Source organism: Propithecus coquereli, unplaced genomic scaffold, assembly GCF_000956105.1.
Source record: "Propithecus coquereli isolate 6110/MARCELLA unplaced genomic scaffold, Pcoq_1.0 Scaffold526, whole genome shotgun sequence".
Taxonomy (NCBI): domain Eukaryota; kingdom Metazoa; phylum Chordata; class Mammalia; order Primates; family Indriidae; genus Propithecus; species Propithecus coquereli.
In genome coordinates, this window is record NW_012151130.1 from 925,322 (window position 1) to 939,007 (window position 13,686).

A 13,686-nucleotide genomic window follows, 5' to 3' on the forward strand; every position below is an offset into this window, starting at 1 on the left:
ACCAATTTGACTAAAAAAAAAAATTAAGTCTATAGCCTGCCAGATCGTTCCATACATGCTCAGTCTAAAGACGTTCTGCCACAATAGCAAAATACAAATTCTTCACAAATCACAACTCTATCCCAAATGACCTTGTATGTTCTATGTTGCTTTTTTATTCTACTAAATGACTGATAGCTTTACAACAGAATTAATTTTATTTAAAAAACACCTGTCAAATCAGTATCCCACGAAATGTCTGGAAACAGAGGTAACTATAGAAAGTAAACGTGCATATACTGTTTTTATTATTAATATTATGTTTGTTAGTTGAATGAAAACAAACAGTAGCTAAAAAGGTTTTAAATGATAGAAAAACATATTTGGGTTATGACACTTTTTTTTGTGTGTATTCAGACAATAAAAATGTATTAGATTTTTGCACCAACTGCAAATGCAAAGTTAACAATGAAATCAGGGAACTGAAGGTTAAAAGAGGCCTCAAATATATTCACTATTTTAAAATTTTCAACAAAGGAGCTGAGATTAGGAAAAAAAAAAACAACCAACATATACACCATAACAGTCTTTTTTTTTTTTTTAATGACTTCTAATTTTAATTCTTTTCTAAAAGCATTAAGACCCTTATTGTAGATTATGTATCATCTCCTCTTTGGCTATGAGGTGTGTAGTTTTGTTAACCAAAGACATCAATGAGTTCAGTTTCTGAGACCAGTCATTTAATAAATTATTTGGATCCTTGGGTCTCTGGAAGTTGATAATTCCTGCCAATCTGTCTACTTTAGCAAAGATGGTCTTGTTAACTACTAGATTTGAGAGAAAAGCTTCAGACTCCTACAAGAGAGAAAGATAAATTGGATTAAGACAGATAATTACAGACAATAAACAAAACTTAAGGAAACCATTTTCTAAATTCTTTATCCAAGAATATGCAGGGCTAAAAATTTATCAACAGTTAGCAACTGCTGACTTTCTGTAATAATGTACTTATTTTACTGATAGTTTAGGGAATGAATAGATTCTGGGTCCACTCAGAGTTAGGGCTGAGTGTGAATCTGCCTACCTACAAACTGAATACTGCTGGTCTTGGGGAATAAGAGCCCACGCCAACTGGCAAGTTGGTCTATTCCTTTTCTACAATGTTTCCCCTTAAAGGGCAGTATGGTATAGCTAATTTGTTTCCAGAAATGCCTGGTTTGCATACATGCTCTGTTACTTGGCAACTATGTAGCCACAAGCAAGACACCTGACTTCAAGGACTCTGGTGCACTGGCTCACCAATGGGAAGAGCTGAAGAGTTAACCAAGGAGCAAATTTTCCAACTCTAACATTTCATGACTCTTCTTTATCAGCGGAACTGTCCACAACTGCTTCCAATGACAGAAATCGCTTTTCAGGCCATTACTAAACACTTCAGATAATTCCTTTCTCTTTATGTGCCATACATTTTGTCAACGTGAAACGGAAACCCGAATACAACATTGCTCTAACAAGTCCTGAGACCTTTTCAGGTGAATTGCAGTCAACTCTTCCTCACTTATTTTATTTATGCAGTTCATTTTTGTGGAAACCTAAACATATGATATGTGTACTTTGGACTTCAAATTAATCAATGTAAAACTAACATATTTAAGTGAAGATTTTAACCAGCATAAATAATATTAATATAACTATTACATAAACTTGCTATTTAGGCTCAAGATAACTTGGGAAACTTTCTATTACCTAAACATAAAATTAAATAATAAAACAATGGATTTTCTCATTCAATATTTACAAACTGATTGGTATTCAAAATGAATGGATACAAATAACTCAAACAATGATGCTTACTACTTACATCAACCGATAGATCCAGAAGTTGTGCCATCCTTTTCATTGTTATCCGAGTATAATACTTGGCCATTATTCTAATATTCTGGGGCAAGAAGAGAGGGCAGGGAGAATATATAACATTTGTCAGTAAGGCTAAAGTCCATTTATTTTCATATCCAAGTAAGTTTATTTAAAATATCAGACTCAGAGCCTTTCTTTTTCTATAGCCCACCACTGGAACAAAGCTAGTTCTAAACTTCAATAACAAGACTAAATACTTAGATATTTTGATTTCTGTAGTTATTAATGAATTATGAGTACTCTACACAACTCTAAATATGTAGTCAATATATGCTTGTGTTAACTAAATTAGTGGTTAAAATTATAACTATACTAAAATATTTTTGCTAAATGCAAGAATCTAAAGTTAAGCTTTCCTGATTATGACACAAATATTTTAAAGGCTAAAATTCAAAAATGGAGATCATCTCAAAACACTTATCACTTTACTATCATTCCAACTACTTAGAGGTAACTTCAAATTAAATTTTCTAAATTTCACTGGATGTGGTGCTGAAGTTAGACATAGAGACTACCCTTCTTTGAGACAAGGTCTCGCTATATGGCCCAGGCTGATCTTGAACTCCTGGGCTCAAGCGATCCTTTCAACTCATCCTCCCAAGGAGCTGGAATTACCCTTTACTATTCTCAATGTTAACATTATTAACAAAACAACAGCACTCACAAGGAAAAATGGTGAACAGTGAGGAGAAAAATAAACTAATCTTTGAAGAAGCTGTACCTCCTCCTGCCTCTATCAGGGCTGATGGCAACACCAACCTATCACAAAGCCTGAGAAGCATTCTACTCCCTCTTCTTTCATCCTTTAAATTTAATCTTTTCCTTCATCTTTTAAATCTCATCAATGACTGCATTCTATTGATTTCCTTCCTTAAAACAACTCAATTCCATGCACTCTTCTTCAATACCTTGGCTACTGCCTTAATCCAAGTCTATACAGCCACTCACTTAACTAGTCTTCTCATCTCTAGTCATAATTATTATATATCTCTCCAAATCCATTCTCCACACTCACTCCCACAGGGGATTTTGTATTAATAAATATAAGCCTGGACATTATCCTTAGTTAAAAGTTTTCACTACTGGGGTGTATAAAATCTGTTATGACCCAGATCCTTTCTACAGCTCCAACTTTTCTTGGCATTCTCTAAGTTCCCTGATGGCTTGTGCTTCCATGCCCTTGCTCAGATTACCTTCCCTTGTCCTGCTCCCTCTTATAAAGCTCTCACCTCACTGGTCAATTCCTACATATCTAGCCTGACCATTCCTCCAGGTAGAACCAATCAACTCTCTCCTTAGGCCTCACTCTACTCTCTATACACTGTACCAAAATAATATCTCCAATACTTTTCATTTATAAACACACTTTTGTTATGATATTTAAGCTTCTTGAAGATAGGGGGTCATGTCTTATTTGCCTATGTGCCCCAGCACTTTGTACAGTGTCTGGCACACAGAAGGCTCACAATAAATGTTTGTTACCTAAATGAATGAATGTTGACATAATTCAGTTTACAGTAATAATAATAAGATGAAAGTTAAGGTTTAAGACATGTTACCCACTTCCAAGATAGCAAGTAAGTATATCAGACAGAAATAACACTCCCGCCCCATTCTTAGAAAATTCCTTTTGGTTTATACGCTATAAGATTTTGGATTCTTGAGAGGTCCTCTCAAAATAAGCATGTGAAAATATAATTATCTTTTCTGAGAAGCCAAAATTATGCTTTGAGAAATTTAGAGTAAATATCTGAACACCAAATTTACATTACTACTGCACTGAGCATAAAAAAAATCCTAATGTGAAGAATTAAAGATATAACATCTAAAAGAAACATCTGATTATCAAACGTGAAAAATAAAATAGTATATGCTCAAATTTGATGAAGTTTAATTTTAAGATAATTCTAAAAAGTAAATTCACTAGTTAAAGGTTAAAATAAAAATTGTCATCTCTATCATGCCAGATTCTTACATGTTCAACAACTCTGTTCTTCAAGTCTTTCCACCTTTTTTCACCTTCCTCTGTAGAACCAAAAACATCAGTTGCAGGACTCTCAAGGGAACCTTTTCTTAATTCCATTCCATAGTCCTCAACAAGTGTGGACCAACGCATCAACTCCATTGTGGTAAAAAGCTTTAAAAGATCCCTGTAAATTGCATACAACTTAATATAGCAAATCTATAAAAATTAAGTATTAACTAATAGCAAATTACAAAAAAATCAAGTTTTAATTAGTTTTTATTTAGAATGAGACACAATTTGACTATTATTTATTTTACCAACTTTACTACTATTTTTTCCACTTTGATTCATTGATTGAGACAGAGTCTAGAACTTGAAACCTGGGTAGAGTACAGTGGTGTCATCATAGCTCACTTGAAACCTCAAATTCCTGGACTCACGTGATCCTCCTGCCTTAGCCTCCTGGGTCGCTGGGACTACAGACGTGTGCTGCCACACCTGGCTAATTTTTTCTATTTTTGGTAGAGATGGGGTCTTGCTCTTGCCCAGGCTGGTTTCAAACTCCTGACCTCAAGTGATCCTCCTGCCTCGGCCTCCCAGAGTGCTAGGATTACAGGCATGAGCCACCACACCTGGCTCCACGGTAATTCTGAATAGAGCATTTCCCTATTTAACATCTGCTCTCTCCTTTATTGTATTTGTCAATCTTTGGAATAACTGGCTGTAAACGTACTAATGAAACAAATTTTAAAAAAGCACTTAAAAAATAAAAGCCCACTGTGCTTATGATGAAGCAAGTCTGTTTTATGGAACAGACTTTCAGAAGTATTTATTTCCAAAATCACAAAGCCCCAAACTACTAGTGATAAAACTTTATGAAATGGTTAATTAATCAAAAGCTGTTAAAGTAAGCTTGATATAAAACTTCTACTTGATAAGTAGTTTAGAATAAAGCATGTTATAATCCCATTACATTAATTTATAATGCAGTGCTAACAAATATTTCACCACTTTATTATCTCCAATTTTATTCTCTAACACAATCTATCAGCAACCAATGAAGAAGTATTCACTTAGGTTAATCAATTTTCTTTCAAAATAGTGTTTCTGCTGAGATATACTATGCTAATTCCAAAAGTACTTACTTATATTTGGGAATTTCTTCTAACTTCTTGTCACCACTTATTCGGTGAACCAAATCTGACTGTTCATTGTCAAAAGGAGCCAGGATAACATAGAGCACAACACTCTTCAGAGCCTAAAAAAGTTGCATAACGCAACAGGTTGGTTACATGCAAGAACTAAAAACATAATGGAAATTTTGGCAAGAACTGGAAAATCATGGAATAACTGTATATATTCATTTTTAATTTTGTACTCAGAAAATCTTACGGGGAAAAAATCTTACTAGGCTGCCTTTTCATTGTGTCTTTTTGTGACGCTTAGTTTCCATAAAACTATTATAATAAATCTTTGCTAATTTGAATTACTATGTCAGCTGACTTTTTTTGACATTCATTTCTGACAAATGTATAAAGAAAAAGCTCTTATAACAAGTTAGCAGCATAAATGTGGAATATACATATAAGTACTTTAAAACGGTTTTTGTAAGATAACTTTCCGAGGTAATGCTGGGTGTTTATCTGCAACCTTTGTTAGCAGGGGACCTGCTGTACATGTTTTAAAGAGTAAGCCTACATTACTTCAAAAGTGGTACATAATCTAGACTACTGACTCAATTAATCTGAATCAGTAAGGACATACTGAACATCAATACTGAATAGAAAGCAGCACCATACAATTTCATCTAATTACTGTAGTTACAATGATTTCAAAAGAAATAAAAAATGCATATCCTTCCTCCTAATAAGTATCAATGTCAATTATAAGAATATATTCTTACCTGTTGCCACTTTTCACTTTCTGCCTGTATACAGGGAGTATCATATATTGCTCTGTAGTGCTTGCAAATAGACAGATAGGATCCCTCATGTTGATCCAGCTGAATCATTAAATTATAGTATTTCAACTTTAATTTCTGCAAAAAGGTCAACAATATAAATTGGGGTTTATGGTTTTTATTCAAATGCTTTCAAAGTAAACATATAGTCAGGGATAGGCTCACCTCTGTGTTTTCTTCCTGGAAAAATTTGGTGTTAATTTTCTTGCTGATGATTTGTGTCCGAATATAATCTTTCACAGCTAGGCAGAGCCTCATCTGCTCCAAAATAAACTCCACCCGCTCCTTCTTCTCCATTGACCCATAGGTTTCCACCTAGCAGAGTAATTCCCCAAATAAGTTTATAATAGTAATTTGTGTGAATTGCACAAATTAAATAGATATTGAAATATTCACTCTTGTTAAATAATAAGAACATTCGTGCATACAGTGAAAGTGATGACAATTATATTAAAAGATAGTTACCTCTAGGAAATTATAATTGGCAATGGATTTTTTTCCTTTTGGTGTAAAGTTCTATGAATTTTAACACATGTATTGATTTGGGTAACTATCACAATGAAGATACAGTTCTATCACCCCAAAAAACTCCCTCATGCTACCCTTTTATAGTCACACACTTCCACCACTCATAAGCCCTCATAAGACAACCAATGATCTGTTCTCCATCACTACAGATTTGTCTTTTCAAGAATGTCAAATACAGTATGTACTCTTTTAAGACGATTTTTCCATGGACCAGGGTGGGAGGAAATGATTCGAGGACTGAAACTGGGCCACAGCCCCAGGGTTGGGAACCAAAGGAGTAATTCTGAAATTACAATTTCAAATATGAAAACAGATGCCATTCACAGGCTTTCATCCAAAGTCCGAAACACTTCTTGTCCCAAGCACTTAGAAAACGGGATACTCAACCCTGTATTTCCACAAGAAAATATTATGGACTAAACATACAGTTTTACAAACTTCAAAATGCAACACCTTACCTGTAACTCTTGTAATATGGAGGCTGCCTCTTTTACGTCACCATTTTGCTCTTTTATAGTTGCTAATGTTTTAGTCAGTCGAGCACGCTCAATTTCAACATAAATCTACAAACAAGAGAAATTTACATTATCAAAATTTCTGTAGAAGTTTGTTAAAATTTAAAAGGTAGAACTGAACAATTCTTCAAACTAGGTACAAGAGTATTTATCTTGCAGCTATTTTGCATTTTACCCTCTGTGTACAAATAGAACTGTGAGATATTTTATATTTCACAAATATAACCATAATTTTTAAGAAAATGTTCCTACAAGCCCTACCCGCATTTTGCAACTTTGCTTTGAGAATCTAAATATGAAATTACTGTTAAACAAATAACAGGACCACAAGCTACATAAATGACAAAGAAAATGGAAAGTGTCTTTTGATTACTTGAAAAATAACACACTTTACAAAGAGTATCTGCGGTCCAACATGTACAATTCAACCAATACTCTAAATCTGACATATCTTAAATATAAGGCTATTTTCTTTAAAAATATCTAATCTTGCTAAGTATTAAAGTGGCTAGCATTTTTTGTAGCTCTAAGTAATGTCAGTGGATTTATAATGTCCAAAAAATTAAACATTAAAAATATAACTACAGTATAATCTAATGAGTCTAGGGAATGAATGTTCATCATTAGGTTTGCTCACCCCTCAGCCTCTGCTCTGCAGCAAACCCTTCCCTCAAAACCTTAATTTCCAATAATATCAAACTACTTACAGTTTCCTAAATATATCATGTGTTTCTTATTTTGGTATCTTTGTTTTGTTCTTTTTTTTTGAGACAGAGTCTCACTTTGTTGCCCGGGCTAGAGTGAGTGCCGTGGCATCAGGCTAGCTCACAGCAACCTCAAACTCCTGGGCTCAAGCAATCCTTCTGCCTCAGCCTCCCGAGTAGCTGGGACTACAGGCATGTGCCACCATACCTGGCTAATTTTTTCTCTCTCTATATATTTTTAGTTGTCCAGATCATTTCTTTCTATTTTTTAGTAGAGACGGGGTCTCGCTCTTGCTCAGGCTGGTCTCGAACTCCTGACCTCGAGCGATCCACCTGCCTCGGCCTCCCAGAGTGCTAGGATTACAGGCGTGAGCCACTGCGCCCAGCCTTATTTTGGTATCTTTGTACATAATTTCTCTTATGCCTAAAATGGCCTCTCCACACCCCTGGCCTTGTAGAATTTTTATTGATTCTTAAAAAGCCACATATAATTTTGAGACAAGATCACTAATTCCTAGAAAAACCTGGATATAGCAAGACTGTCACTATTTAAATATATTCATTTGTATATGGGAAGATACTAGGAGATGTACAAAGAGAATATTGGTTGAATTAAAGTGACGACATTTTGTGTATTTTTTAAAAAAATACACATATACACATACTCACATAAAATGTCTAAATACACAAGTATCTCTGAATACATAAAAGACAGTACTCATCACTGTGAGTTATGTCAACAGAAAACTCACCTTTCCTTCGGTAACCATTCGTAGAGTATCAATTAATCGAAGTTTGACTGGAAGATCTGTGATTTCCTCGACATAAGTACAGCACTGTTGAACCATTTTTGCAACAGCCTAAAATATTAAAAACTGTTCATAAGTAAAATTAATTCCTCATGCAGGAAAAAATGTACTTTATTGATGGAGAAGCTATGGTCAAAGTTGGTCCTCCCAAGCAACTCTCCTGATATGCCCAGAAAGATCAAAGACAATCAAAATCTCCCTGCTGGCTAAGAAATACTGAATATGCAGTAACAAATCAGTAAAGGTTAGGAAACCCTAAGATGCAAAGATGTAGGCAAGCAGAAAAGCATGGAAAAATGGCAGCAAACTAAAAAGGAAAAAAGAGAAGAGAAAGCAGAATTCCACAGTGGCTGGAAGCCGGGAGCAGCAGATCCTGTGACTTAGGAGAAAAGAGGCCGTGGCAGAGGCAAAGGGCTCAACAGCTCCCTCAGTTGGGTGGGAGGAGCACCCACAGTCATCCATTTGCACTTCAATACAACACGACACAAGAGATTCTTTGCCCTCAGTTTCCTCATAGGTAACATAAGGGGTTGGACTACATTCTCTCCAGCTTTAAACATTCTAAGACCTAGGTCATGGATCGGTGAACATTTTCTGTAAATTTTTGCAAATATTTACAAAGTAAATATTTTGGATTTTGTGGGCCATGCAGTCTCCGTGGCAAGTATTCAACTCTGCCTTTGTAACTCAAAGCTGTCAGACAATATATAAACAAATGGACATGGCTATGTTCCAATAACTTTATTTACAAAAATAGGTGGCAGGTAAGATTTGATCTGTGGCCCATCATTTGCCAACTCCAAATGTGGATTTTTAAACAGAATACCATAAGTATTGATAATAATAATTAGGACTGCATCATCAAGAAAATGTTGAATTACATTAAGTATATTTTGGTTAAGATGGCAGAAAAGTAAACAGCCTATCTTGGAACGATTTCTATGAAAAACATTTAATGTTTAAGTAGCTCAGGTGAAACTTTTAACTACCTGAAAAATGGGCTGTTCAGAGACCCACGGGTTCCATAAAGCTAAGGTTTTATTGTAAAATATAACTCTTTGAATAAATGCAAAGCCCTAGGACATCTAGTATCTCACAAAATACATAATCCCTCTAAAATGAATTATAATAATGATTTCTAGGAAAGCACACAACCTGATAATTCTAAAAGCTGTGCAAAAAATACGTTAACAGAAATGGGGGGGGACCCAAAACAACTACAGTACTCCCCCCATACTGTGGTTTCACTTTCTGTGGTTTCAGTTACCCAACGTCGACTACAGTCCAAAAATGATATAAACAATCCGTAAGTTTTAAATTGTAGGCCATCCTAAGTAGGGATGAAATTTTATGCCATCCAACCATCCCTTGGTCCGGCGTCTCCAAGCTGTCTATGTTACCAGCCCTAGTCACTTAGTAGCCATCTTGGTTATCAGATCAACTGTCTTGGTAACATGGTGTTTGTGTACAAGTCACCCTTATTTTACTTCATAATGGCCCCAAAGCACAATCCTAGTGATGCTGGCAATTTGGATATGCCAAAGAGAAGCCAAAAAGTGCTTCCTTTAAGCGAAAAGGTGAAAGAGTTCTTGACTTAGTCAGGAAAAAACATAGTGTGTATAGGGTTCAGTACTATCCAAGGTTTCAGGTCTCCACTGGGGGTTTTGGGACATATCCCCTGCAGATAAGAGGGAACTACTGTATATCAGTACTCTGATGAGAAGTGAACATCCTGCTGCTTCTGAAAAAAATATAGGTAAGCCATTAGAGAAGTTATAGTTGGAGAGACCCCCTGGGTTCAAAGTGACAGACAGTGAACAAAAATCATTAATCTAAAGCAATCTAGAACAGGTTATATTTTTTAAAAAAATTCCTAAGTCTACTTAAGTTAAAAAGAAAATAATCATGGAAAAGGACAGACTTTTGAGTCCCTAAGCAGACATTCCATAGCTATGAAGAAATATGTTATAGGGAAAAGAGCAACCCTGGTTCCAGCTCTGGTTGTCACTAGCCAGTTGTCAAATGGACTCAAATCTTCTTTAGCCTTCCCTAATAAATCTAATCACACAGTTTTTCTTCCTCCTTTCACATTTCTTAGCATATTTCACTATTGTATCATTTATTATACACTGCCTAATACAGGTGTGTAATTTTTCTAATGAATCTTAAGGATATTTGATAAAGATGTGCTATGATTACTTGTGATTTATATTCTTTATAAAACTATAGGCTATTTGAGGGCAAAAGCTATAGGTTGCATGTTTCTTCACATTCCAAGAGCCTTATATACAAATCTCAGTTTCTTCATCTGAAAAGTAAGAATTAAACAGTCCCCCCTATTAGCTCTGAAATTTTATGACACTATGAAATTATTTATTTACTTATTTAGAGACAGGGTCTTGCTATGGTTGCCTAGACTGCAGTGCAGTGGCTATTCACAGACACAATCTTAGTGCACTATAGCCTTGAACTCCTGGTCTCAAGTGATTCTCCTTCTTTAGTCTCCCAAGTAGCTGGGACTATAGGTACGTACCACCATGCCTGTCTGATTTTTAAGTTTTTTGTAGAGATGGGGGTCTTGCTACATTGCTTAGGCTGGTCTCAAATTCCTGGCCTCAAGCATTCCTCTTGCCTCGGTCTCCCAAAGTGCTAGGATTACAGGTATGAGCCACTGAGCCCAAGACTTATAATTGTCCCATAGAGCTGTGGTTCCCAAACCCCTGGCCTCAAACTGATACCAGTCTGTGGCCTGTTAGGAACTAGGCCGTACAGCAGGAGGTGAGAGGCAGGTCAACAAGCGAAGCTTCATCTGTATTTACAGCTGCTCCCCATCACTCGCATCACCATCTGAGCTCCGCCTCCTGTCAGATCAGAAGCTGCATTAGATTCTCATAGGAGTGTGAACCCTACTGTAAACTGTGTACACGAGGGATCTAGGCTGCACTCTCCTTATGAGAATCTAATGCCTGATGATCTGAGGTGGAACTGTGGCAGTGATGTTAGCACTGGGGAGCAGCTGCAAATACAGATTATCATTAGCAGAGAGGTTTGACTGCACAATAAATGTAATGCACTTGAATCATCCTGAAACCATCCCCCTGACCCCACTCCACCCCCATCCATGGAAAAATTATCTTCCATGAAACTGGTTCCTAATGCCAAAAAGGTTGGGAACCACTGCCATAGATAGCAAGTCACTTAGAAAATCAGAGGAAGATGATGATTTACCTAATAACTATCTCTCAAACCAAAGAAATAAGCACCAAAAGGCACATTTAAGTGATTTCACATTCCACATGTATTAGATTGCCTTAGTTAAGTCCATGCTAATTCTTAACAATGCATTTTATATGCATGTACACATACCTAAACAAAACCAAAAACAAAACAAATTACAGTAACTCTGATCTTTGCAAAAAATAATTTAACCCATTTTAATATTGCACTTATCCTAGCAGCAGTCTAATTAGTAAAATAAGGAATTTGGACAAGAATCCTATATATCTATTTTTGGTTTCACTACTATACTCTTTTACAATGTCATTACCTTTATTATTTATATTTTTCTGCATTTCTGAGACAGGGTCCTGCTCTGTCATCAAGGCTAGGGTGCAGTTGCATCACCATAGCTCACAGCAACCTCAAATCCCTGGGCTCAAGTGATCCTCCTGCCTCAGCCTTCCGAGTAGCTGGGACTATAGGCATACACCACCATGCCTGGCTAATTTTTTTTTCTATTTTTTTGTAGAGACGGGGTCTTGTTATGTTGCTCAGACTGGTATTGAACTCTGGGCTTCAAGCGATGCTCCTTCCTCGGCCTCCCAAAGTGCTGGGATTAGAGCCATGAGCCACCGTGCCCAATCTATCTTTATTATTTAAAGCAAAAAATAAGAACCCAGAAGCTACTCAGGGAATAGCATTTTAAAGATGAGATATAAATGTAAAAAATGGAATCTACTTCTATAAAGGAGCATTTAAATATACCTCAAGCAGAAGAATATCTTAAGCAGAATAACGAAACAGTGAAGAAAATCCAGTTTCACAAAAACACTAAAAGAAAACTTATATAATCTTTAAACAAAATGAGTAATCTGTCTAAAAATGGTCTCAAAAATAAGTTAAAGATTAAGTATCTAATAAAAGAGATATGATTAAGTAAATTAGATTATCAACTTGATGGATCATAATACAACCATTTAAAATAATAAAAATGAAGATAAAGAACAACATGGAAATAGAACAAAGCTGTATCAACACTCCAAATACAATTTTGTAAAAAATATGCAAATATATAAAGACCAGAAGAAAAAACAGAAGTACAAACAGTTGTGTCATTATGAGAATGTCGGTAGAATTTTGAAACACCCTCCAAGATGTTGCAATGTTGATTTAACACATTTTAAACAGATTCATAAAATAGTTTTCTAAAAGTCCTATTTAAATGTGAATATATTTGTTTTTTGAGGAATCATGAACTTACTTGTTTTAACTGACTCCGCCTTTTTGACAAAAGCATAATATTTTCATTAAGTAAATCCCATTCTTTAGCCTCATAGCACATCTTCACTACTGCAACTAAGATACGGGATGTAGACACCATATCGGAAGCCTGTAAGAATGAAAATATATTGAAAGTTAATGGAACAGTGTTAAATGAAATTAATGGTAATTGAGGTCTTCAACATAAACTACTCACAGTTCGGGTCTGTTTTTCCAAAGAGAGAAGGGTTTCAATAACTTCCTGAAGTCTTCCTTCCTAAAACAAAAGATAAAAATGAACAATGAAACAACAACACCAACACAAACCAAATAGCTCATCTAAAATGAGATGTTCCTAACACAGAAAGGGAAAAATCAACACAGCCTACTCCAGAGGAAAAGGACCACCCTATAACTACTTTTGTTTTGTTTCTCTCCTTTTCACGACAGTGCTTGCTTCTCCAGTGGATTCCATACCCCTACTTGGGCCCCACAAGTTATTTTTAATATTTGAAAATGCCTAGGAGAAACTGAACATATGACAACAATGATTTAACACCTAAGAAAAACAAACAAATCTTTGTTTTGGATTCTAATTTATCAACTCAGTGTGGTAACACCTGTTTATCGTGTTCTACCCAGAGCCTCTAGCTGGTAGTCAGATGTGTCTTTCAAGAATAAAAATGGGAAAATGAATAATTTCTTTATAAAGTTGTTTTAACAAGTATTTTAAAACATAGAGTCTCGAGAAGAAATGAAAAGAATATTTTGTACTAAAAAGGATAGAAACAGTGGTTTAATTTTTCTCCTTCCTCCCTCCCTCCCTCCG

General features: G+C 35.5%; 1 protein-coding gene across 1 annotated transcript in view; it reads right to left on the bottom strand.

The window, feature by feature from the left end:
• Positions 1 to 270: 270 nt before the first annotated feature.
• The window catches only part of PSMD12 (proteasome (prosome, macropain) 26S subunit, non-ATPase, 12), a 23,196-nt gene continuing 9,780 nt past the window's right edge, over positions 271 to 13,686 (bottom strand). The window contains exons 2-11 of the mRNA XM_012656906.1: positions 13,075 to 13,134; positions 12,859 to 12,987; positions 8,322 to 8,429; positions 6,809 to 6,913; positions 5,988 to 6,137; positions 5,766 to 5,900; positions 5,008 to 5,120; positions 3,872 to 4,046; positions 1,841 to 1,918; positions 271 to 834 (exon numbers count right to left, since the gene is read on the bottom strand). Coding sequence (XP_012512360.1) covers positions 625 to 834; positions 1,841 to 1,918; positions 3,872 to 4,046; positions 5,008 to 5,120; positions 5,766 to 5,900; positions 5,988 to 6,137; positions 6,809 to 6,913; positions 8,322 to 8,429; positions 12,859 to 12,987; positions 13,075 to 13,134 — 1,263 coding nt within the window. The 3' untranslated portion in view covers positions 271 to 624. The remainder of the gene's footprint in view (positions 835 to 1,840; positions 1,919 to 3,871; positions 4,047 to 5,007; positions 5,121 to 5,765; positions 5,901 to 5,987; positions 6,138 to 6,808; positions 6,914 to 8,321; positions 8,430 to 12,858; positions 12,988 to 13,074; positions 13,135 to 13,686) is intronic.